This window comes from Loxodonta africana, chromosome 8 (assembly GCF_030014295.1).
Source record: "Loxodonta africana isolate mLoxAfr1 chromosome 8, mLoxAfr1.hap2, whole genome shotgun sequence".
In the NCBI taxonomy this organism is placed as follows: domain Eukaryota; kingdom Metazoa; phylum Chordata; class Mammalia; order Proboscidea; family Elephantidae; genus Loxodonta; species Loxodonta africana.
This window is the reverse complement of record NC_087349.1, coordinates 47,476,493-47,503,896: the sequence shown is the minus strand read 5'-3', so window position 1 is coordinate 47,503,896 and position 27,404 is coordinate 47,476,493. Positions and strand designations below refer to the sequence as shown.

The 27,404-nt window shown below is 40.4% G+C and overlaps 1 protein-coding gene across 2 annotated transcripts in view; it reads left to right on the top strand.

Moving 5' to 3' along the window:
- Nucleotides 1–27,404, top strand: part of MAGI2 (membrane associated guanylate kinase, WW and PDZ domain containing 2) — a 1,483,873-nt gene that overhangs the window by 1,412,112 nt on the left and 44,357 nt on the right. For both annotated transcript variants that reach the window (XM_064289914.1, XM_003407180.4), the window contains one exon: nt 17,955–18,093. In XM_064289914.1, coding sequence (XP_064145984.1) covers nt 17,955–18,093 — 139 coding nt within the window. The remainder of the gene's footprint in view (nt 1–17,954; nt 18,094–27,404) is intronic.

Sequence of the window (27,404 nt, the reverse complement as noted above, 5' to 3'; positions counted from 1 at the left end):
CTTCAAGAATTTGGTACAGGAGTAGAGGGGAACAATATGACTGTGAATCAAAATGTACATGGGAAAATTTCCTTTTGAAAACAGTTGATTTGCCATGGGATGTATGTGGAATTCTGAGAGTAGCTGCAGTTACATTCATCAGACAGTTATTAACCTCAACTGAGAAGTGGGGAGAGCTCAAAAAGTGTACTGCAAAGCTACGATAAACCAGAGGTTTTTTATTCTAGTGATTTAAGATGGCTTTACATCTTTATTTCCAATTAACCTATCAGTAGTGATGTCACTTAAATACTCCTAAAGAATATTATCTCCTCATCATTGCCAGACTCGAGGGCACTGGATTTTTGTTTATCATTGCCAGAAAACGTGCTGCCCAATTTCATAGCTCAGCTGTTCTCATGCATGGATGGACAATCTGAATTAACTTTAACAGAAACAAGATTTTTAGACACTCGGCTACATTCCTAGTTGGAAAATTTAAGTAATTAATATGTGGCTTTACATTGTAAAGGAAAATAAAATGGATAATGTTTATTTGTGCATCAAGATGATAGCAAAACAATGCTACTCTAACTTTCTGTTTATTTGGTATTAGCATATCAATGGAAAAATTATTATAATCCACACATTCATTGCCAATGCCATTGAACACTGTGGCAAGAAGTAAAGATCCTCTGTAGGCTGTCTTAAAATTAAGCTATTAAAGAAAGACTGTATTTTCATTGTGGCCAAACAAGATAGTAGACTCCAGAGACAAAGTTCTTCTTTCCTTGTATACTCATTGTGTGTGTTAAAATTAAACACAAAGACATCCATTATTCTGTTGACCTGAAATTTCAACACGTGTAATTTTGATACTACTAAACTAACATTTGTTCAAGGGAATGTAGTTAACGTGATCAGGGAACTTCAGACCTGTAAAGTACTAACTAGATTTTTTTCACAGTTACTGAAGAAATAGGTATTCTTATTATACCTTTAATCAGACCTTCTTTCTCACCCTACTCGTGCTTGAATGAACCTGGATTTCAAAGCTATTTGTGACACATAATTGTATTTCTTTTTATTTTTTATTTTATTTTATTGTGGTAAAATATATATAACAAAAACTTTCCATTTTAGCCATTTTTAAGTGAACAATTCAGGGTGTTATTACATTCACAATGTTGGAAAACCATCACCAGCATCTCCAAAACTTTTCACCAACCCATACAGAAACTTTGTACTCATTAAGCAATAACTTCTGGTCCTCCCCTCTCCACAGTCCCTGGTAAGCTCTAAGTCTTCTTTCTGTTCCCATGCATCTGTCTGTTCTAGAATAAATCATACAATATTTGTCCTTTTGTGTTTGGCTTATTTCATTAGCATAATGGTTTCAAGGTTCTCCATGTTATAGCACATATCAGAACTTCATCAAGAAATCTTTATGGCTAAATAATACTCCTTTGTATGATATACCACATTTTGCTTATCCATTCATCTGTTGATGGACACTTGAGGTGTTTCCAGCTTTTGGGTATTATGAAAAATCCTTTATATGTATATTTTTTAAATGTCCCAAATGTTAATAATAAATTATAACATAGCAAATAATTTTTTATTCATGTAGAAGGAACATTTAGCTTTGCCTTCCTGACCCAAGTAAAACCCTACTATCATGCCTTTCTCCCCTCCTCAACCATGCTTAAGCAGCGTTATAAAGAGTAAGGAGTTCTGGGTTTGGGAATTAAGAGATCCTGTGTCTGGTCTTCTTACTTCCATTTATAAGCACATGGGTTCACCATCTGTTGGAATAGACCAGATGTCAACTAACAGCAACAACAACAAATAGATACATGGCCTTTCACAAACTCCTATTCCTCCCTCGAGCTCAGAGTCCTTGCCTATAAAGTAAGGATAACAGAAACCAGAGATAAAAAATAAGGGTTCCGTCTGGGGTCTTAAATGCTAACAAGCGGCCATCTAAGATGCATCAATTGGTCTTAGCCCACCTGGAGCAAAGGAGAATGAAGAACACCAAGGTCACACGACAACTAAGAGCCCAAGAGACAGAAAGGGCCACATGACCTAGAGACCTACATCATCCTGAGACCAGAAGAACTAGTTGGTGCCTGGCCACAATCGATGACTGCCCTGACAGGGAGCACAACAGAGAACCCCTGAGGGAGCAGGAGATCAGTGGGATGGAGACCGCAAATTCTCATAAAAAGACCATACTTAATGGTCTGACTGAGACTAGAGGAATCCTGGCGGTCATGGTGCCCAAACCTTCTGTTGGCACAAGACAGGAACCATCCCCGAAGACAACTCATCAGACATGAAAGGGACTGGACGGTGGGTAGGAGAGAGATGCTAATGAAGAGTGAGCTAATTATCTCAGGTGGACACTTGAAACTGTGTTGGCATCTCCTGTCTGGAGGGGGGATGGGAGGATAGAGAGAATTGGAAGCTGGCAAACTTGTCACGAAAGGAGAGACTGGAAGGGCTGACTCATTAGGGGGAGAGCAAGTGGGAGTATGGAGTAAGATGTATATAAACTTACATGTGACAGTCTGACTTGATTTGTAAACATTCACTTGAAGCTCAATAAAAGTTAATAAAAAAATAAATAAATAAGGGTTCCTTGCCCTTAATGACCCTCTTTAAAGTTTACCATACCCTTACCTATTGCTGTCAAGTCGATTCCGACTCTTAGTGTTACCCTAGAAGGTGAGTTCTGTCCAGCTTGCTCACACCTGCCAATAATCTGAACACTGCTGTTTGAGAGAGAGAAAGTAACTTTATTGCAATTCACAGAGCAAGGAGCAGGGAGGAAGTTCCTCAGATCCCTCCCTGAGCTATGGGGAAGCAGGGCTTATATGTGATTTGGGCAGCAAGATGAGAGCCACACAGGTGTACTGAGGAGGGAAAATTCCAGAAGGAAGGCATTGCAGGAATTATGGTGGCCAGGAAACAGGAGGTGACATAGTTCTTGTCAGACCTCTTGCTTCGGAATGGGGAGAGGGTGATAATTTTCCTTCTGAAAGGGAACGCACTTGTTGCTGCATCAGCTGTTGAGGTCAACTAACAGTCACAGCTGACCCTTCTTCGCTTGCAGGGTGGGCCAAATCTGGCTTGGGATAGTTTAAGGCAGGCAGTCTTTTCTGAGAAATGGAAATTTACTGGCATTCATAGGGTCGGGTTACAATAGCGAACCTATAGGATAGAGTAGAACTGCCCCATAGGGTTTCCAAGGAGCAGCTGGTGGATTCGAACTGCTGACCTTTTGGTTAGCAGCCAAGCTCTTAACCACTGTGCTACCACGGCTCCTCCTTACAAGTGGGTGTTTATTAATAATTATCAGCACCTGCTTTTATTTACTCCATCCTTTGGGTAATCAACCAATCAATCTTCTCACTAGTTTGCTCACTCATGCACTCTTGATCTCACTCTCATAACACATACACATCACAGTCAGTACTGTGCTAGATGCTATGAAGGATATTGTGAAAGTGTAGCATGTGTTATAGATTAAATTGTATGCCCCCCCCCCAAAATGTGTATCAACTTGGCTAGGCCATGATTCCCAGAATTGTGTGGTTGTCCACTATTTTGTGATCTGATGTGATTATCCTATGTGTTGTAAATCCTAACCTCTATAATATTAATGAGGCAGGATTAGAGGCAATAATGTTAATGAGGCAGGACTCAATCTACAGGATTATATCAAGTCAATCTCTCATACAAAAATTTATGTACACCTTACTGTGTACTCCTAGTAGCTCTACCCCAATGAGACAGTGCACTCCTTTTCTCCATCCTGTATTCCTCATGTCCATTCAGCCAGCTTCTGTCCCCCTCTGCCTTCTTATCTCCCCTCCAGACAGAAGCTGCCCACATAGTCTCATGTGTCTACTTGATCCAAGAAGCTCACTCCTCACCAGTATCATTTTCTATCTTATAGTCCAGTCCAATCCCTGTCTGAAGAGTTGGCTTTGGGAATGGTACCAGCCTTGGGCTAACAGAAGGTCTGGGGACCATGACCTCCGGGGTCCTTCTAGTCTCAGACCATTAAGCCTGGTCTTTTTACGGGAATTTCAGGTCTGCAAGATTATGTCATATCTTGAGTGAGTCTCTTTTGACATGTAAAAAAGAGAATCGAACAGACAGGAGAGGGACCTCATGCCACCACGAATGAAGAACCAGGAGGGTAGTGTGTCCATTGGACCTGGAGTCCCTGCGCTGAAAAGCTCCTAGACCTGGGGAAGATTGATTGACAAGGACCTTCCCCAAGAACCAACAAAGAGAAAGCCTTCCCCTGGAGCTAGCACCCTGAACTCAGACTTCTAGCCTCCTAGACTGAGAGAAAAATTATTCTTTGTTGAAACCATCCATTTGTGGTATTTCTGATATAGCAGCACTAGATAACTAAGACAGCATGTAATCTCTGCCCTCAAGCTGTTCAACTGGACAGAGTAATTTTAATTCCCATATGACTTTAACTCTCAGCGCTTCACATAGGACTCAGTAAATGCAAATATGTCTGCTTTAAGCCAATTATGTGGCAAAGGCATTATTATGTCAAAAAGAGAAGAGATGCTTCCACCTTGTGGCTGTGTCTTCTTTAACTGGTACCCAGCAAAGCATTATAATTTCTAAGCTTATTTCTCAATGCAAATAAAAATGTTGTGTGGTTTTTCTTTTTATGCACTTTTTCACCTTCTTCACACTGTAACAAGTATTACAGAATTTTGCTAAGACCTTGTTCTCATGGAATTCAACATTAGCCTCGGGCACAATGAAGTAGCTGGTTTTTATTCACTCATTTAAGAAATACTTAACGAAGCTCTTATCCTGTGTTAGGCACCTTAGTCAACAGTAGAAAAACAACAGTGAAGAAGGCACTGTGTAGTGGCAGCAGATGGCCAAGTAGACAGGCAGTTAGCAGTAGTGGGGGCAGGCAGGAAAGACTTTTGTTAGAAAAGGTGACTTAGGCCGGGTGATTAAGGATCATTAATTCTCCTGCCCAAAGATACAGCACTTCTCTAATCAGCCTCTAACAAGTACTGAATTACCCACATTAAAGCCATTTGTTTCCCTTGGAGCCTTGGCCAGTTAACAAGCCTGCATGTGTGTATTGGGGGCAAGGCTTCATACCAGTTCATTATAGTTCAACCCCCTGCTGAAAATTTGATTTTCTACCCAGATATACTGAATCAGAGTCTACATTTTAACAAGGTCCCCAAGTGATTCTTATGGGGATCTTGTTAAGATGTGAATTCTGATACAGTATATCTGGGGTAGAAAAGCAAATTCTCAGCAAGGAGGTCAAACTAGAAAGAACTGGTTCTAATTCCTGGTTGGGAAGAAGGTAGGGAGGAAGAGCTGTGCAGATTAACTCAGTCACACACATGCTGGTGGTCAGCTTTCCAGAAAAGTGCCCTGAGACCCTGAAGTAATGGTCACGGTTCAGATGGGAGCTGAAAGAGGAGGGTATGAACGGTATGTAGAATCGGTCAGTGAGCCTTCAAATACTAGCACCTGATGAACCACAACGAGAAGTCAGGACCTGGGACAGGCTTAGCCAATAACACTTCTCAGTCTTGAATAGATAAATAAATAAATAAAAGACACAGAGAATTTAGGTAGTATAATTAATGTGATTAAATAACTAGATACATAATAAATGTTTCTTCACCTTTTTGCAATGGACCTCAGGTGTGTGGAATTGGAATCATAATCCCTGGGTCATGACACACTGTCATTGGTCCATACATGACCCTTTTCTTTCAAGCCCTTATTTATGTAATTATGATGAGCACTGGTGAGCCCACCACACACCCAAGAACTAGGAAATTAATAGAACTTACATCTAACTAGGAGCCCTGATGGCATAGCAGTTAAGAGCTCAGCTGTGAACCAAAACTAAGTGCTCCTATCCTGAAAACTTAGGAGAACTAAATATCCTGTCTCCTCCCCAAAGGTAACCAATATGCCAACTTTTGTGCTTGTCATTTCCTTGCTGTATTATAGTTTTATTTTATGAGTATGTATGTCTAAACAATGTAACATTTAGTTTTCATTGTTTTTTAGCTTTATAGAAAGAACATAGTGCTGTAGGTAGTTTTGGAGATGTCTTAGGCTGGGTTCTCCAGAGAAGCAAACTAGCGAAGCTTATATATATATAATAGAGAGAGAGATTTATCTCAAAGAAATGACTCACACAGCTGTGGAGGCTGGCAATTCCCAAAGTCCATGGGTCAGGCAACAGCTGGAGGCTTCTCCAGACATAAGTGGTTTCAGGGGGTAACGAACTCAGAATCTGGAAGTCAGATGACAGGCTGCTGGCTGAAGTCCCAAGAGCCAGAGGTCAGATGATAACAAGCTAGAGACAGGATCCAGAGCAAGCACACAAGCTTTGCCAGAACATCCGTATATATATATATAGGTACAGGCCACACCTCCAAGGAAACTCCCCTTACAACTAATTGGCTGATCATATTAGAACACATCATGGAGGTGATTACATTATATCACAAAATACAGGATAATTACGTAATACTGAGAATCATGGCCTAGCCAAGTTGACATATAACATTAGCCATCACAGGAGGACTTGCCTTTTTTTTTCCTCAAATAATATCAAGTTTCATCCATATTGTTATATAGCTATAATTCATCTATTTTTACTCTTATATAATATTCTAGTGTGTAGTTATACCGCAGTGTATTTATCTGGGCATTCTGAACGATCCTATGTATATTGCAGCCCTGGTGGTGCACTGGTTAAGTGCTTGGCTGCTAACCACAAAGTCAACAGTTCAAATCCACCAGCCACTCCTTGGAAACCCTATGGGGGCAGTTCTACTCTGTCCTATAGGGTCACTATGAGTCGGAATCCACTCGATGGCAACGGATTTGATTGGGTTTTTTATGTATGTTCTTATACACCTATCCTGATTGACATTTAGGAAGTTTCTCTTAAGTGGACACCTAGGAATGAAACTTGAATAATAACACCAAACTGTTTTCCCTACTTGCAACCAGTAGCCAATTTACATTTTCACCAATAGGTATAAAAGATCCAGCTGGTCCACAGCCTCTATCACTTGGTATTGTACAACTTCTTAGTATTTTGCAATTGAATAATTGTAAATTTTAATGCATTGCACCTCAACATAAAGAAAACAAAAATCCTCACAACTGGACCAATGAGCAACATCATGATACATGGAGAAAAGATTGAAGTCGTCAAGGATTTCATTTTAATTGGATCCACAATCAACAGCCATGGAAGCAGCAGTCAAGAAATCGAAAGACGCATTGCACTGGGCAAATTTGCTGCAAAGAACCTCTTCAAAGTGTTGAAGAGCAAAGATGTCACCCTGAAGATTAAGGTACACCTGACCCGAGCCATGGTATTTTCAATCACATCATATGCATGTGAAAGCTGGACAATGAATAAGGAAGACCGATGAAGAGTTGACGCTTTTGAATTGTGGTGTTGGGGAAGAATATTGAATATGCCTTGAACTGCCAAAAGAACAAACAAATCTGTCTTGGAAGAAGTGCAACCAAAATGCTCCTTCGAGGCAAGAATGGCGAAACTGCATCTTACATACTTTGGACACGTTGTCAGGAGGGATCAGTCCCTGGAGAAGGACATCATGCTTGGCAGAGTACAGGCTCAGCGGAAAAGAGGAAGACCCTCAACGAGGTGAATTGACACAGCGGCTGCGGCAACGAGCTCAAGCATAACAACGATTGTAAGGATGGCGCAGAACTGGGCAGTGTTTCGTTCTGTTGTGCATAGGGTCGCTATGAGTCGGAACCGACTCGACAGCACCTAACAACAACAACCGTATCTTACGAAGAATGTTGTCTTTTCTACATAGAATATTTTCTTTTAAGTTTAAAAGTTTTAATTATATTTAATTGTTTATCAAACTTACTAGCTGCAAAGGCAACTCTGAAATCTTAGGCATTTTTAAAAGTGCATTCTCCCCAGTAATTCTGATAGCACTTGTCTTTCTACAATGGTATCTTAAGAGACTAATCATATGAAAATAAAATATTAAAACAAAGTTTCCCAAAAACAGCATCTCCTATATGATTTGGGCAAGATTAGCACCATCTGATTTTTATGTCTTGATCTTGAATTATTTCTTAAATCCTTCATCTGTCATATCCTTTCATTGCTTTAAAATCTCTCCCTACCCCACCCACATCCCACTGTTGTTTCTTCTTTTGTTCCACTCCCTCCCCCAAATCGCTCCATCTTCTTTCTTTCTCTGCCCTATTCTGTGTCCTGTGGACTAATCCCTATGACTACATCACCCAAACTCTCTTGCCCCCCTGGTTTCCTATTAGATTTAGCTGAGAGGGGGCACTAGCAGACTGAAGAGCAGGAGAGAATGTGGATTCATTTTCTATTGCTGTTGTCACAAATTATGGCAAACTTAATGACTTAAAACAAGATGAATCTATTATCTTACAACTCTGTAGGTCAGCATTCCAAATCAGCTTCAATGGGCTAAAAATCAAGGTATCAGCAGGGCTGTTTCCTTCTGGAGGCTCTAGGAAAAAAATCAGTTTCCTTGCCTTTTCCAGCTTCTAGAACCTTGCCTACGTTCCTTGGCTCACAGCCCCTCCCTCCATCCTTAAAGTCAATAGCACAGTTCTTCTTTTCTCTCTGACCTCTAGTCCCATCCTTATATCTTCCCTCTCTGACTTTGACCCTCATGATTACATTGCACCCACCTGGACAATCCAGAGTAATTCCCTATTGAAAGATCCTTAATCACATCTGCAAAGGCCCTTTTACCATATGAGGTAACCTTTTCACAGGTTCCACGGATTATTTTTTTTTTATTCACAGGTTCCAGGGATTAGGACATGAACAACTTTGCGGGGGGGCCACTGTTCTAACAGAAGAGATTGGATATCTCTTTCCCCTCTTGCTCCCTGCATTGGTGCTGTCAGCCTGGCAGTGCTCCTTCCTTCTACAGCTCCAACTCCCTCTCTCTAGGTCCAGTAACTTTCTTTTCTACCCTAGGTTCTTCTGGACTAGAGGTTGTAACAGCACTCACTATGCTTGTCCTTTGGTGCTTAACAACACTTTCTGGTTGCCTTAACCCTGCCCACACCTCTGAAATAGCCCTATCATTAAATTATCATCAAAATCCCAGCTAATACACCTACCACCCATCTTAGTGTATTTTTCACACTCTAATTCACACTGTTAACATGTCAGGTCTAGAACTGGCACACATACAGAGTCTAAATGTAAATGCAATATGCAAGACTGTTAGATTCAGGAAAACAAGGGATTGTTATCATGTGCCAACATAGCAGTCATTGCACAAAGCCTAATACTTGCATCTGGAAAATAAATATATCTGATGAGATAAGTATGCAGAATAATAATCCCTCATTTTCTGTCAATTATATCCAGGGAAGGGAAACAACTGCCTACATAGAATCCACAATACAAAGTTTCCTCTTTGATTTTCTTTATTTTTCAATCAACTAGGGAAACCGACTTCATGACCTCACATAAGTGATTTCTGAGCAACTGGATAAGCCACTAGCTGAGCTGCAAATGATAGCTTTCTGTTCTTGCTCAGGCAGGTAATTTTTAGATATTTTTCTGATCTCTTTTTCTGCCTGAGCAACCAGACTGGCATATAAAAGTGAAATCGTTGTGATTACTTTTTTCCTTCATAGAAAATATTTCCCTTCAACCAGCTTGTCTTTAAAATCTCTTCCTTTGCATCCATATCTTTTGCCACATCTGCAGTTATCTGTCTGTATTATGCTAGGATTTGAATTATCTTCCTAGCTTTCGATGATACTTTTTTTCCTATGAACTATTTACCTAAAATCATAGATTAAGGACAGCATTAATGTCCTAAAAGGCAGTACTAATCATACCAACAGAAAACCTATTGAGCTTTTCACTTCTTAGTGATATTTCCAGAAACAGAGTCAGAAAGAGCGGTGCCCCACTCAGAAATGGCAGCTGACCACACCACTTTGAATGTGTGTAGCTCTCCGTGGTCGCCCACACTGGGCTCCTGAAATGGCTCACTGTGCCTCTTCTGAGTCTCCTATTCCAGGGCTTCAACCTGTACTTTTTCCTGTCCCACTTCACTCAGATTTTTAAAAATTCAGGTGTGTTTCAATTTTGCTTCATCAGCTGTGACTGAACCGGTTCGAACGGATTTGAAGCCCTGCTTTTTTCTCTTTTCTACCGTTATAATGATGACGATGATAATGGTAATTACTGCAACTAATAATAGATTATATTTGTATAGTTCTTTAGAGTTTGCAGCATACTTAAATATGCTTTATATTATTTGATCATGATCAAATCTGATTGACATATATCATGAAAACAATTTAAAATTTTATTACAGAACTTGTTTAAATTTGGTTCAAATAATAAGAGACATTGACTCAAAAAACAGCTTCTGAAAAAAATCTTTTGAAAAATTCCTTCTTTCAATCATTCATCTATCCATTGAACAGAAAAAATACGTATTTTTTATGTGCTTGGGGTAAGGCCGAGCCCCTGCCCTTGGAGAGCTTACAATATAGTAATAGGCAAAGGCCAATACTTATAAAGAACTGTGCAGGAAAGGCACCCAACCCAGACTGGTGGGATCATGGAAGGCTTCCTGGGTAAGGTCATAACTCAGACTTGAATAATAGTAGGAGTTAGCTATTTGAAGAAGGTGGGGGGACAGATTCTAGACAATGGGATCAGCATGTACAAAGGTACAGAAAGAAAAATGCTCCAGATACATTAGCATGGTAGGAAAAGACCATCCAGAGAGCATACATAGAGCAAGGAGACAGAAGAATTTGAAGAAGGGAACATCGGCACTTAGTAAAAGCCCTAGAAGAGTTATGGGGGGAGCTACTGCTTAAGAGGTACAGAGTTTCTGTTTGGGATGATAAAAAGTTTTTGAAACAAATAGTGGCAATGGTTGTACAACATTGTGCGTGTGATTAATGCCACAAATAGTACACTTGAAAATGGTCAAAATGGCAAATTTTATGTTGCATATATTTTACTCCAAGAAAAAAAAAAAAGTCCTAGAAGTGTAAGGAGATTTAGAAAGATGCAATCTAATAAAATTCTCTGTATGAGATTAGTATTGGCAGTATTTGACAAGGAAAAAGGCAAGTTCTGGTGAGAAAGATACCAAACAGTAATGAGGAGTGTAATGATTTCTACAACTGATCTACTAAATCATCTTTAAATTTCACATGTATTCCATGTTTTAATTTAGAGAGTTTTTTTAAACTAAAAATGAGAAATGAAGGTTCTTAAATGGAGGCTTTCCCTTCAATCTCTGCCTAAGCCACCCCTGATTGGGATAACCAGCCAAGGCACCACCCACCAAGGGGCAATGTGCCAAGTCAAAGACTGAACTCTTTTTCAGCTGTGACTAAATCTTTTTAAAAAGGTGAATATTTAAATGATAAAAACGTGGAATAAAAGACCACGTGCATCGAGCGGCAAAAACCAAACCCGTTGCCATCGAGTTGATCCCAACTCACAGCAACCCTACAGACCCTCGGAATTCTGCAGCAGCCTATAGCTTCTTATCCCACTTCATGATCCTTTAATGATTCCCTTGACTTCATGATCCTCCCAAGCAGGCATGGGCTCACGCGTAACCTTGATTATATGTGATTAGGAATCTTCTGTACATCCATGAGGGCTATTTCACATTTCTATTTGAATGAAGTTTCTTGAGAGATACCGGCATGTTTTGTTTTTAAATTCTTACTCTCCAGAATATAGTATAAAGAGGGTCTCGAACAGTTTTCAACATATAAATTAACTAAGGTAAATATAACAGAGTTTTGAACCTCTCAAACATGTGTTTCAATTTCCAGTTGGCTTAGAAGTTTTCACTCAGGAGAAACCTGCTGACTTGATGGTCTCCTGTGCCTTGCTGAGATACCTATGCACAGTATTTTATACCAAGAGCCAAGCACTACAATAGGCACTTGGATTCTAACTAATTGAATCACGAGTCTAATGGAAGAAATGGGAAGGTTAACCAAAACACTCACTGTGACCCCTTAGAAAATATTTTTACTATAATGTTTATTGGATACTGGCGGTGCTCCTTGGAAACTCTACAGGGCAGTTCTACTCTGTCCTATAGGGTCGCTATGAGTCGGAATCGACTCGACGGCACTGGAGTGGGTATCTAACAAAGGTTAATAATGGAAACAGCCATAAAATAATATTACGGGTCACCCCATCAGGTTGAAAATCAGTGTGTCCTTTGTTCCAGCAGGCCTCTACACCCCCTCACACCCCCACCTGCATGAGAAGGTTCAGACTTCTCCATGTGGCTTATATTTTATTTCCTGGCTCCCTCCATCTCATCCCTACAAAGTACCCACACGGATCCTGTGCCCTAAACACATCATGCTGACTGAGATATCCAGGCCCTGACACATGCCACTGCTCTCTTTGCCATGACTCAGGGCTGAAATAAACTCAGGATTTAATCCTGGTGTCAGAGTGTTGATGCCAGGGCCAGGCTGCAGTGAAGACCCTAATTCTGATTTTTCTTCTGGCCTTTTATGACTTCATTCAGACTCAGCCACCATTTCTTCTTCTCCCAATCCTTTAGCATTTGCTTCCCATAGCTTTACCTGTCTCTAACAATTTTTATAGGTCACTATTACTGAAACCTCCTTTGGTCTCCTGTAAAAAAAAAAAAAAAATACCTGTAAGTACTATTGAAATTGTTATGGTTTTGCTGGAAATTCTTAAGGCAGTATTTCAAGGAAGTTTTAAGGTATGCTGAGGTGTTGTAAAGCTTAGCTTACTATGTTGTGGGAACAAAGATGTCTGCTATAACTGAAGAGCAAAGCTAATATTCATTTACTCAACCATCATTAACCAAGGACCTATGTCTCAGGAATTGTGACAGGTATAGACAATACAAAGACAATAGGCATATTCCCTGTCCATGAGGAGTCTAGAGTCAGTGGGAGAAACCAGCCTGTAAGCAAAGAATTATGATGGAACTAACCTGTGACCTGAAATTATTAGCCACAAAAATGCTCCACGGCAAAGCCCTTCATGAAATAAAGACCATCGTTTATTGGTATGAAATTCTAAAGGGGCTCAATTTCTCATACCTAATTATAATTGAGGATCATTTCAGTCATATATAATCGTGCAAAATAGTCTTGTGGTACAGTAGTAGTATGAGGGCAATAAACTGATTACAGCCAGCTAAGCATCTTTGTAGAGATGTTTGAGTAACCCCCACCTCTCCCACCTCCCCCTCCCCTACACCACCACCTGCATGAGAAGGTCCAGACTTCTCCATGTGGCTTACATTTTATTTCCTGGCTCCCTCCACCTCATCCCTACAAAGTACCCACACTGATTCTTTGCCCCAAATGCATCAAGCTGACTGTGGCGTCCAGGCCCTGCCACATGCCACTGCTCTCTTTGCCATGACTCAGGGCTGAAATAAACTCAGGATTTAATCAAATTCTCATTAAGATTTCATTGAGTCAAACCAAATACTTTCTATGTACACAACTTGGCTACAAAAATGCATACAAAACAGAGTTTAAATTTCTTCCTGCAACCTGAACTATTAACTACTTAAGAAATACTGAAACTTTTGCCTTTATTTGCCTTGGCCTTCCAATAAGAAGAGGGCAAAGTGTTACCTGCACAGAAAATTCAAGGATTAGGTAGTAATTTTGTTAAAGAAAAATCTGCCATGAAGTATGAGCTCTGTAGCAGCGCAGAACTTGTTCAGTTATACCAAGACACAGCAGTCTTAGCTCACTCCACCTTACTCCTAAGACATTGCATTAAGGTTGTTAGTTGCCCCAAGGTGACCACAGATAAAAGTATTTATTCCGTAGGAAAAACTACGTACACAGAATTCATGTTAATTTTAGTTCCTTCCGTGTCAATTTCCTAAATACGACATCTCCTTAACCCAAATAAAGCCACAGACTCTCTATCTGGTGGCCCATACCATTTTGTGAATATTTCTGTCATAGAAAGGGTATATATCAGTGACATATAGTAATTGTCCTATTTGCCCACTTTCTTCCCAACTGGACTGAAAGTTTTTGTAGACAGACACCATGCCATTTATCTATGTCTGTATCCCCAGTGGACTGCCTGGTACGTAACAGGTGCTCAGAAAGTGTTTGCTGAATGAAGCAGCTTGAAGTCAAGGACAAAAGACAGAGAAACATAAATCAGTAATAAGGTGTGATAAATAATGGAGTGGATCCGATGATGGATGAACAGGGATGGGACACCTCTGCCTGGGAAACCAGCAGGGTCAAGGAAGGTGTCGCAGAGGAGAAGATGCTTAGGCTGGCCTTGAGAAAAAAGCAGGAGATTACCAGGTTTAGGGGGAAAAGAAGACAAAGGGAGAAGTGGCATGTGGCAGGGCCTGGGTACCCCAGTCGGCTTGATACATTTGAGGCAAAGGATCCGTGTGGGTACTTTACAGGGATTAGATGGAGGGAGCCAGGAAATAACATATAAGCCACACAGAGAAGTCTGGACCATCTCATGCAGGTGGTGGGGGGCCTCTGAACAGCTTTACATCAGCTTTATGTGCTTAGTTTCTCAGTGCTGCTATAACAGAAATACAGCTCTGGCGCTGTAATGGTTAAGAGCTCGACACAAGTAGGTGGCTTTAACAAACAGAAATTTATTTGCTTATAGTTTAGGAGGCCAGAAGTCCAAATTCAGGGCACCGACTCTAGGGGAAGACTTTCTCTGTCAGCTCTGGGGGAAGGTCCTTGTTTCTTTTCAGCTTCTATTCCTTTGTTCCTTGGCAACCCTTCATGTGGCATGTTTCTTCCCCTCAGCTTGTGCTTCCTTCTCTTCTCTATGCCTAATCTGCCCTTTTTATGTCTGAAATGTGATAGATTTAAGACACACCCTACAGTGATATAGCCTCATTAACACAGCAAAGTAAACCCTATTCCCAGATGGAATGATATCCACATATAAAGGGATTAGGATTTACAACACATGTTTTTGGGGGACACAATTCAATAAGACATATTAAAAGTTGTCTTAGAAGAATGACTCTGGTGACAATGAGGAGGAAAGATTGCTAGGGGGCGAGATTTGGGATAGTTCAGATAAAGGCCTGAATTGAGCTAGTTAGCAATGGGAATGCATATGAGAGCAAGGACAGATGCAGAGAAATGAGGAAATAAAGAGGAGTCCAGAATGATCCCCTGGTTTCTGTGTAGGTTGAAAGGAGGTGCCTTTAATTAAATTAGGAATGAAGAGAAAATCTGCTTTGAGAGGAAGATAATAAGCCCAGTTGGCTGATGTTGAGTTGGAGTCGCCTGTTGGACACCCAAGTGAAGGTGTTCAGTAAACAACTGGGTTAGGTACGTGAGTCTGACACTCAGACGAGAATCTGGCCAGGAATAAGACTTTCTCTATGACTTCTTTGGAACTCTTGTTTTACTTTTACAATTTAATACTGTGCCATGAGGTTTCAGTCATGATTTGGGACTGCTAGGGGAGGAATAATTGGTCCCACTTCTGGTAGTGGCTTAGATACGGGGCCTCAGGCAAGCTACTCAACTTCAGGCGATGCCTATTGCCTCACAGGAAAGGAAATAATTAAGGAAACCTGAGGAAAGGCGTTGCAAACATTGACCTTGAAACAAATTAATTTAGTGCTGTCTTTTCTGGCTGTCCTGTGGAATGTGGAAGTTATACTAGCAAGGCCAACTTCTTCCACTGCCCCAAAACCATACTTCCAAAGTTCACTGAGTGAGTGCCAGAAGGAAGTGTTTACCTCCATTCCATTGGAAGTCTGACTCCTTACAGAATCTTTATTAGGTAGAGACATCCCCTAAACATGCCACTTCTCCCACTTTGATGGTGGCTGAGGTCTTATTTTAGGACCTGTGGTAGTGCAGTGGTTAAAACAATTGACCACTAGCCAAAAGGTTAGTGGTTTGAAACCACCAGTGGATCTGCAGGAAAAAGATGTGGCAGTCTGCTTTCGTAGAGATTTGCAGCCTTGGAAACCCTATGGGATCACTATGAGTCAGAATCTACTCAACGGCGGTGGGTTTTGGTTTGGAGGTCTTATATCAATGTCCTCTTGCCATTGTGATAGGAGTTCTGATGGCACAGTGGTTAACGCTCTGCTGCTATCCAAAAGGTTGGCAGTTCAAACCCACCAGCCACTCCACAGGAAAAGGATGTGGCATTCTGTTTCTGTAAAGATTTACAGCCTTGGAAACCCTATGGCGCAATTCCGCTCTGTCCTGTAGGGTCGTTGTAAGTTTGAATCAACTCAACCACAATGAGTTGCCATTGTGGTACCAGCTTTTTGTTCGTGATCTTGCCCAGCCTGCAGTCCCAAGCTGGCTTCCCTGAATGCACCATGACAGTGCTCTGCTGTAGAGAGCAATCTGCAGTTCTGTCTGCATTATAGAGTTTAGGCTGAGATCAACTTTGTTTAAGGAACCCAACTAAAACAGCATTTTTGCAGATCAACTCATTTTATTTTTTCTGGCCAATCTGTCATAAGTGACTTGCACTGAAATGAAACATATTTTAATTCAAAGTTTCCTGATGGTAATGGTACTGTGGGAGTTATATAATGTGCTCATGATTGCACCTCTTTTGGCTTCAAATATCTACTAACAACAGCTAAATGGGAGTTGTTTATGGAACCCAGGCATTTCTGACAATTCAGGAGAGATTGCTTCACCAGCTTCTGGCAGTCAGGTGTGAGCATGGCAAAGATTTAGCAAGGGCATTAGTCTTGTGTGGAGAATGGAGAATCTCATTTTTAATTCAAGGGACTGTGATAGAAAACTCATCATCAAACTTGAATATCAACCACTGTTTAAAAAGAAGGCAATATCACAATAGCACCAAGGGAAATTTAAATGATGCACAACAAAATTTCTCAGAGAAGCACAAAAACTAGTCACTGTCTCCAATATGCTGAATTAGATGTTGCACGAAGCCCAAAGTTGATATTGTGTTCAATGAAGAAGCTTTAAAATATTTACTTATTGATATAAGGCAAAGATGCAAGGTTATTTTGAATTGTAGAATCAGACATATTCTCTGATTTTTAAAAAAAAAAAATGCTAGCTAGGTTATAAGCTGAATGTAAGTGACAGGTCACCACAAACTTCCTGGTCTGACATTTAAATGTCTATAAAGGTAAACAAAGTTTGGTGTTCAGATTCAGGATATAGCCAAGGATTGGTTTAGCCTCAAATAAGAAGCAGTGGGCTGTAACCAAATTGTTTAGATGGTGTCTGGAAACTGGTAAGATACATGACAGGTAGGTAGGTAGGTAGATAGGTGGATAGACAGACCAACAGACAAACCAACAGACAGACAGATAGATAAAGATGTGTGCCATTGAGTTGGCTCCGACTCACAGTGACCTTATATACAACAGAATGAAACATTACCTGGTCCCGTTTCATCCTCATGATCACCAGCATGTTTGAGTCCATGGTAGTGGGTATTGTGCCTATCTATCTCACTTTTTTTTTTATCTCACTGAAGGCCTGCCTTGTCCTTGTTGGCCCTCTGCTTCACCAAACTTGATACCCTTCTCCAGTGATCAATCCCTCTAGATGACATGCCCAAAGCAAGCAACTCCTGTTATGATCCACAGGGTTTTCATTGGCTAATTTTCAGAAGCAGATCACCAGGCCTTTCTTCCTTTTAGTCTGGAAGCTCCAGTGAAACCTGTCCACCACGGGTGGCCCTACTGGTATTTGGAACACCTGTAACATAGATTCTAGTATCTCAGCAACACGTAAGCCACCACAGTACAACAAACTGACATACAGGTAGTGGAGTAAGCTACGGAATATTTTTTTGATCTGTTGGAAATGCAACTTGAGTAAAATCATCTTTGACTTGCTTTTTTTTTTTTAATTTACAGGTAGGAGATCAAATCATTGAAATCAATGGGGAAAGCACAAGGGACATGACACATGCCAGAGCAATAGAGCTCATCAAATCTGGAGGAAGAAGAGTGAGGCTACTGCTAAAGCGCGGAACAGGACAGGTCCCAGAGTATGGTACGTTTCACGTTTTGATTCACCTTAAGTGTGTTACTTCTATGTACTGTAAATGCCTATGCTTATTTATACAACTACATCAGTTTTCTGTTTCTATTGAAATATATATTTAACTATCAATAGACAAATATACACAGATATATGTTTAAGTTAAAGATACATAAAGGTATCTCTTTTGCTCCCTCAGTTAGGAAATGTGTACAGTGTCAAATGCAGGGCCTTTCAGGGCATCTCTGAGTGTGCTGGGAGATCCAGCCACCACTGACAGATTAGAACTTCTGTAATTTGACTGACAGTTCTCTGTTCATTTGAGTCCACAGTAACGTATCAATTATTACCTAAAATTTTGCATGTGTCAGATTGTCTCTTAGGATTTGTAAATGGGGACAGAGGCCAAATCAGAACAAATCCTCAGGGTGTAAACATTAAAACATAAACTTCAGTTCATGGCAGTTCATGCAATAGCTGCATTTCCTTGGTATTTAGGGATTATTCCAGAAATTCATTCCTTCGTTTTGTATCTGAAGATTTTTGAGGAAAGCTTTAAAGTGCCTTTTAATTCATAGATTTGCCTTCAGAAGTTTTTAAAGGTATTATCTCCCAACAGCCCATTTCTGACACCACTGATAGCATAGCTCTCACGTATCAGAAACTACTGGGTGGTCATTACATAAAAAGCATCAAAACCCGAGCTAATGTTTAAACAGTCCCAGAGAGTGAAAGGAAGACAGACAGATAGACGGAAGTCAGTGGAAAGTAAAAAAAAAAAAAACAGTTGCCACTGAGACAATTCCGACTCATAGTGACACCATGTGTGTCAGAGTGCAACTGTGCTCCACATGGTTTGGGTTTGTTTGTTTTTTGTTTTCTTTGGTTTTGTTTTTGGAAGTAGATCACCAGGCCTTTCTTCCAAGGCACCTCTGGGTAGTCTGCAACTGTCAGCCTTTTGGTTAGCAGCCAAGTGCATTACCATTTGCACCATCTAGCAATGATCGGTGAAGAGTAGCCCAGATAATACCCATTCACCTTTGGAAACGGGATCTAACTGCTGCTCTGAATAGTTAGCACAGATTAAATGTAAACTGAAGATCTGGAAAAACTGAGCCCACTTCAACCCCTCTCCTTCCTACCAAAAAAATTTCTAAAGGGTACTTTTTTCACTCAAATTATGCTTTTTGTCTAAGTTAGCTAAATAATTGATTAATATCTCCTTATTTAGCAAGGTTGATGCAGTTCTGAGTTCAGTTGAAATATCTGAATTCAAAGGCCTTTAAATACATTATGTTCCAGTGTCTTGTGCATACCCCAAAGCCAACACAAAGGGCTAGCATGCCCTCATGTTAAGAGTCAGAAAGCATCCCAAAGGTTCCGTAGGACTGGCTTTATGCCCGAGGAAATATGTTATCCCAGTTCCTACCCTAGTGCTTGGATCTAATGACATAGTTTTAAATATTAATATTAGCAATCAGCACAAGCCTGATCCTGCTAAATAAATAAATTTGGCACCTGCATTAATCCCTTTGTAAAGAATCTGAACTCTTGGAATAGAAAAGCTTAGAGCATTAACTGATTAAATAATGTCAAAGTGAGCTGTAAGACTCTATCACTTCTAAAAAAAAAAAAAACCTCATTTTAAAGCTATATTTCACTCCATAGCAAGACCTGTTATCTATACCAAGGAATTTTCGTAGAGTTAATATTTTTTTATTGTTCTAACAAGTTAATCTTTAGAAAAGTTCATCTGAACAACATGGTTATCCTGGGATTTTTATTCTTTTGTAGAATTACTACTTGGTCCATATTTTCAGCATCCACCATGCCAGCTGCTAGTCTATAGTGAGTGGTTAGAACTTTTACTGACCAACCTGTGGAATAACTCGAACTGTAATGCATAAGTGTGAAAAAAGTGTGAAGCCACCTCAAATCATCTTTAGGAAAAAATAAAATGATATTTGTAAACAAGACAAAAATTCAAGATCATGTCAACAATATTCCATTAATTCTTAACATTATCCAAAAATATCTGGTTAAATTATAAAAATAACCAACACATAGACAAACCCATAAAACAAAACGAGACTAAATAGGCACACCAGCCCAGTGGTAAGGACAAGAACGCAGGAGGGGACAGGAAAGCTGGTAATGGGGAACCCAAGGTCAAGAAGGGGAGACTGTTGATATGTTCTGGGGTTTGCAACCAATGTCACAAAACAATATGTGCATTAATTGTTTAATGAGAAACTAGTTTTCTCTGTAAATCTTCACCTCAAGTACAATAAAAAATAAATAAAAGCAATAACCAACACAGAGAGTCAGCTAAATATCTGGGCACACTCTTAAGGAGTCAAACATCAATATTAACTATAGACATAATAGTATAAAATGCCTTATATTCTTCCAAAATGTATCATTAAATCCATATTTAGAGGTAATATTAGATCATCAGCTACTTTTGATGTTAGACTGCCATAATTTTGACTATATAATAACTTTAAAAATATGTCATGAAGACAGAATATTATAGAATAGAGAAATCTCCTTTAGGGGAGTAAAAGAATCATCACAAACTAAGTAAATATTAGTTCTTCAAGAAAATCTAAGCTGAAGGATGCACAATTGTACTTGAGAAACCAAGAAGGTTTGGGATCAGATTGGCATAGTAGAGAATAACACCATGAAATGATATTTCTACAATCTCAGAGAGACTAATGAGGGGAGATGTCTCAAGGTTTTCCAAGATCGGCCCCATGTTCAGAGATTTGCTAAAAGGACTCATGGACACAGCATATGTACTCATAAAAAAAAAAAAAAATTTTTTTTTTTTTTTTTATAGCTAAGAGTTATTACAGCAACATAGTAAGGGTACACAGCAGGATCATAATAGGAAAAGACAGAGGCGGCGTCTGGAGGAATCCAGATACAGGCTTCTTTGTGCTCTCTCCCTCCCAGAGTACACTCTTCCCTAGAAGCAAAAATGCAGCAACATATGTGCAGTGTTTCTACCCAGAGAGCCCACTAGAGACTCAGCACCCAAGGTTTTCACTGGGGTCTGGTCCCGCAGGCACCCTTTGCCTAGCATCTACCAAAATTCCAGATACCAAGAAGGAAAGCAGGTGTTCAGCATAAACCACCTGGTTTGTACAAACAGTTTAGGAACAGTGAGCCACCCTTATCATTTAGGTAAAGTTTTATAAGCGTAGGGGACTATTTACCAACCACATTTCCAGAAGCCAGCCAGCCTTGCAAGCAGGACTTTCTGAAGAGAAGAGTCAGGCCTGCTATGTAAACTCTCTTCTGCACCAGGGACAAGCCAAAGCAGTGGCCACATTCAGGGACTGGCCAAATGACCCCAAATTACAAGGCATGCCCACAGCTAAGGAACACCATCATTCCTCCAGCATCAGTTAAAAAGACTATATCATGAAAAGGAATGTTTTATTCAGGATAAAAAAGCAAAAACCAAACCCATTGCCTCATAGAGTTTCCAAGAAGTGGCTGGTGGATTTGAAATGCCGACCTTTTGGTTAGCAGCTGAGCTCTTAACCACTGCATTATAAAGCAGGGTGTATTTTAATAAAATTGACATGAGAGAAATAACAATAACAAGAGAAAATTTGAACTTACCAGAACATAGAACTAAGAATATAATCTACTTTGTCCAAATGCACCCTAATCTCAGGAAAACTGAATTTTATGTCAAACAGGAATATAATCCTGTGTTTGTTTCCTCCGTGAGCCTTTTGATTTTAAGGTCCTAAACTTGGCATAAAATCCATGCTTAAAAGATCGTTAAAGGTTATCAGAATCCATAGGAGACATACATCAGCCTGTTAGGGAAACACTCAGACTTAACTTGGAAGAGTGAACTTTGCAGATGAGGGGATTAGTGGGCAACTAGCTGTCTGTGGAAGGGTTATAAGTGATATCCCTGTTGGCATCAGCCCTCCATCTGATACCAACAGAATTCAGAATTCAGAACAGCTTTGAAGCAAGACCCTTATCTGGACTTTTGGACACATCAAGGAAAAGCTGATCTTAGTCAAGAGAAATATGAAACTGCTGCCCTGAGTTTTTAAGGTGATCTGTGACAGAGAGATAAGTTCAGGTACAATAGGAAGAAAAAAATACCAAGGGCAATCTGTCAGATTATTGACTAAACAAAATCAGTGTGAATCCAAGTGAGCTGCGGAAAGGAGTAAATATGCCGCAAATCTGTGATCTGTAATTACATCAGACTAATCACCAGACGGCACCTCAGCCTATTCAGAGGCATCAGTCAGCACACACGGCCACTGAAGCAGCGACTGCACAGAGATTGCTGAACGGCTCTGCAAGGGGAGTCGGAAAGTGATAAGGGCTACAGAGGAGAAGTTGCTTTTATAGTTAAGTCCTTGAAAGGGATGCTCAGGAGATAGGTACTTCAACTGTACTCGGGCCCTCAGGATGAGCATGTGCTGATTATAAACTCAGTGGAAAGCATGAGCCCCCACCCCTCGACACACCTCTCAACAACTAGCGGGAATAAGGAAACTTCTCTCCACCATCCTGAGAAAAGAATCAAAAGATGATGCCCCCAAAATAGTGCCCTGCTTAAAACTGGTTGTTGCTATTCAGATTAAATCTAAGAAGCTTAAGAGAAAAGAGAACATGCATCATGATTTTACAACTGCCCAGGAATGAATTATACAAATTAGCTCCCTGCCTTGAAATAACAGGTGTCCTTCATTAGCATTCCAGGAACACAACATCAGTGCACACTTGATTTATAAACTGAGCCACAGAGCCAGGGCAGGCTGTGATGGGGTAAATAGAGGTACCGCTGAATAAAAATCCCCAAAGCAAGCAGTTTGGACCAATGTGGAGCATTGCCCCTGGTAATATTTGCTGTTTGAATTTGATCGAAGTAAAACAAAAGAGAAATATGTTTTTCAGGCAGGATTTACTGAGCATGTGCTATGCACAAGGCACTTTGCAGGCACTGAAGTTAAGACAGAGTCCTAGCCCTCAGTCAGCCCACAACTTAATCATGAGGATGCATTTAACAAGGGATTCTAGCAGTGATGACTGATGAAACAGTCTCAAAGGCTCTGCTCCAATGAAAAGGCTAAAATGGGTTTTATTAATGATTCTTAGAATTTCCTAAGTACCTCTGGAGGGTTAAGGACACTTGAAAAGCACTTGGCTTCTTAGGTTTGTTAAGCATTCCCTTTGTGATATTCGTACTAATAATTTGTACTTTTCCTGAAGAAAGGATGTACCCAGAATATGGGTAAATCTCTGCTTAGACCTTGTCTGAAATATTCTAAATTCCAAATTATTAAGCAAAAATATCATGTAACAAATTTGCTAATCATCATTAATCTTCCCCTCTTGTGGCTACCAGCCACATAGGACAACCTGGACGAGTATAAGCTCATATCCTGGGGCTTTCTCAGGTGTACTGATATAATCTAACAATAAAAGGCAAAGGGAGAGTCTCCGCTGCCAAAACCTCTTGCTCAGAGACCACGTTGGTGAGAACTTTAAATGGTTCCATAGCCTTTGCACTAATTCACCTGCATTTTTAATAGGGCAAAAGGCGGCTTGCCTCAATAATAAATTCTGAAATTTAATTTCAGCTTTTGACATTCATGGTTGAGCATATCTTCCTTTCCCATGAGAAGTTCTACAAATCACTCAAGACAACCTTCCACTGAGTAAGAGAAAATGATAAAGCACAGGGAGGAGGGCAGGTTGTCTGGCAGAACCCTGGGCTGCATCAGGAATAGAATAGGGACCCTCTTCCTGGCTAATGGCCCTCGACGATTCGAAATGTTGTGGCAACCCCAGGAAATTCTCTAACCATAAAACCTGTAATGCATTCTTGTTTTATGGAGCCAGAGGCACACAGCTCTGAAATTCCTTTCCCCACTGGTCAGCCAAAACCTCATTAATTATTTTAAGTGTATGCAGGATAAAGGTGAAATCCAGGGACTGTAATAATATTCCTTCTTTGTAGATAGTCTTACATAATTTTTGATGTGAATTTTTTTTTTCTTTAAAATTATTTAAGTGCCCCCCTCAAGTTCTCACTTGTTAGGTACTCAAGACTCAGATAAAATATTACTCGACATGGTAACCAAGAAATCTTCCAAGAAGAACCCATTTAGTTCCCTGAGGTCCAGTCTCCCTCAATTCCCAAAAGCTTAAGTTGTTGGAGGAATGAGTGAATGAAGAGATATCATTCCCAGACCCCACTGAGAAGCACTCCCATCTGCATCTTGGAAACCTAAAAACTCCAGGTCCTCCAGTGAGCCAGTCTTGGAGAGTCATATCTTAGGCTCTCTGTAGAACATTCCGTTTCTTCCCCCAACATGAAGCCGAGCTCTCCTGCAAGAAGGCTGCTTTCTAGCAGAGTCCAGGAAGGGGAAAGGCACTTTCTTATAAGAAATACTGCTGAATATTGTAAGAGCATTGGACCTGACCTCAGAGAAGTTGCAAATTATGGAGAATGTTTTTTTACAAGAGGGAAGGGGCTAGGATCATGGACATAAGAAATATGGAGACTTAGAAAATCATATTATGAATAAGGGGAGAAAAAAAAATAACATTCCTCAACAGGGGTCAGAAGTCTACCTCTTTCTGTCCCACCCCCACTTTCATCTTCCTCCCTCCTTTTATCTCTCCCTCCCTCCCTCCCTTTCTCTCTTCCTTTTTCCTCCTCCTCCTTCTTCTTCTTCTCCTCCCCTCTCATACACACACACACACACACACACACACACACACACACACACAGGGGATAGTCCTAGAACAGCGACTCAGGCTTTTAATAAACAGATGCCTGCACTCCCTCTAACTCTCGATCTTCCGATTGAGTGATCTGGCCCAAAACTCTCTATTTTAAGTGCCATTCCAGGGAATTCCCATACCCTGCAGATTGCTGCATTTATCTCCTCTAGCTTGTGTTGTTGAGCCCATAAGAAGTTTTGACTATTACTGCCCTCCTTATGTCCTGTTGGCTTTTTACTACTTTGAGTAGAGGACTTCAGCCTGGCTCCTTCCCTTTCCCATCTAGTCTGAATCACTCTCCTTTCCAAGACTTGCGCCATTGAAACGTAGAGAAAGAAAGGACACATCTCCATTTTCTTCCCATTTTCCATCTTTTTGACTTTTTGACAATCTGGGCTTAGTTCCCACCCTCCTCACTGTAGACAGTCTGACCCTGTGGTATGTAGCAAGAGAGTGTTGACTCAAGATTAGCTTTCTAACCTCTCAACTAGACCCTTTTTGAAGCTGGTGCTGAATGTCAAGGCTGTTTTCCCTACTGTCTGATTTTCTCTTGTCTGACTAGAGATGTTGCAGGGAGGATTTTGATCCCTAATGAAAAAAGAGTTTGCCAATAAAACCCTGTGATTCAGCTGCTCAAAGAAGAGTCCAATACCTTAAGACAAATTCTTGGGTAGGTCCAGCCAACTGCCAAAACAAGCAAACATCAAGTCTCTAAAGTATCCCTTCCATGATGATGGTGCCTCCTGCCCTGTCATGGTATTTCCTAGTCAAATAACTCACTGGATTGAATTTTTAACCTAACGTTCTCCAAAGCCCTCATTTCTAGCCAGAAGAGATGGTGAGTCCATGAGGTTCAATTTTTGTTATTTGTAAACTCCACGTACAGCCTTGCTTAAAGATAGGGTTGCCCCTGAGATCCTGTTTTGACAAAGACCTTCCAATATTTCTTTTTAACTGGACTCCTGCAACTGAAATCATATAACGCCTCACCCAGGCTTGAATTATGTGCTCCGGTTAATGTAGCAAAATCTATAAACTATGAGAGTCACATGTTCTTCAATGTGCTACTTGGGTTTGAGATTTTTTTTTTTAATAGAACAACAAACAAGTGCTTATCCCTGACTAAAACTGCTGTTAACTATACTGTGGCTCAGACATTTATTTAAGGAATAACCTGTTTTTATGCTTCTATAGAAAGGCCTCTGCTCTTTTCAGAGCACACTTTCCAACAGATAACAACCCTGGCCTCGTCAGGACCTGAGGTTTTAGGACTGGACATGTATACTCCTAACGTACATTAAATATGCTTAGCACAGTATGCAACCCTCCATTTTTCATATTTCACTGTAGTGTCTACTCCCGCCTTCACAGCAGTTTATCTCCACCATGTTCTGGGCCCTCTTATTTGACCTTCTGGGCATGCGTCTTTCTAGCACATGTATCTTTCATGCCCAGTAAAGGCCATATTTAAAGCCAAATGAGAGCCTTCTCTGTGTGACGCTAAAACAGCTTGATCATTTTTGCACAAAATTACTTGCATCTTGGCAGGGCTAAATGGTAAACTCAATTAATAAATCCTGAAATCTAATTTCCACTTCTGACATCCATTTTAAGCATTAGCTTCCTTACCACGATGAAGTTCTACTTTCCATTTATGCAACTTCAAGGTGTTAGTTCTCCCCTCCCTCAGACATAATATCAGACTACAAAAACACATGCCCTGTAGCATAATCAGAACTTGATGCTGAGTGCTATTCCATTCTGTAAATGGAAGCCATGTAGACACTGCACCAAGGGTGAAGCAAGTCCAGCACGTACATGGGGAATATCATCAGTGTACAGAGACAAAGAGGGGGTCAGACCTCAAAATGTCTGAGCACATTAGCCAGACAATGGGCACGTCCCCTTTTACATCACTAATGTAGAGCTGAGAGACCACAGCAGCAGGCATTGCAAGGAGCAGTGGCCCCATCTCTTAGCAGCTTGTCACTTGGAAATTATTGACCTAGATATTCCAGGATCTCTAGTACCCATCCTTGTGTAGGTGAAGAGCTGTAGCCCCTGAGCTGACACAGATGCATACCAAGACAGCCACTAAGAGTTTGGTGTCAAAGCCCAGCCTGCAGTCAGGTGACTATAGCAGAGTAGGACAAGTCAGCCTAGGTGAGACATTGCTGTTTTTTTTTTTTTTTTTCAGCTTTGTTTCTTTACCAGAAGGCAATTACATCCAGCAAGTCAGCTGTGAACTTTGAATATAAATAAGCAAATTGTCAGAGGAAAAGGGGACTATAAGACTTTATGAGATTATTATATGTAGAAACATAAATATAAACATGGAGGACACCACATTTCTTTATTCTCAGGTTTTTTTTTTTAATTTATAAATGATTACTGTGACCGATTCTCAAATGACAGCAGATACCATTACAATCTCCCATTATTATGAGAAAATTCTATGAGATTTCTGAAACTATCATTTCCAATTTTATTAGCATTTGTGACTCCCAGAAAGCACCTCAGTATGCCCTTGATGTTTTGGGAAA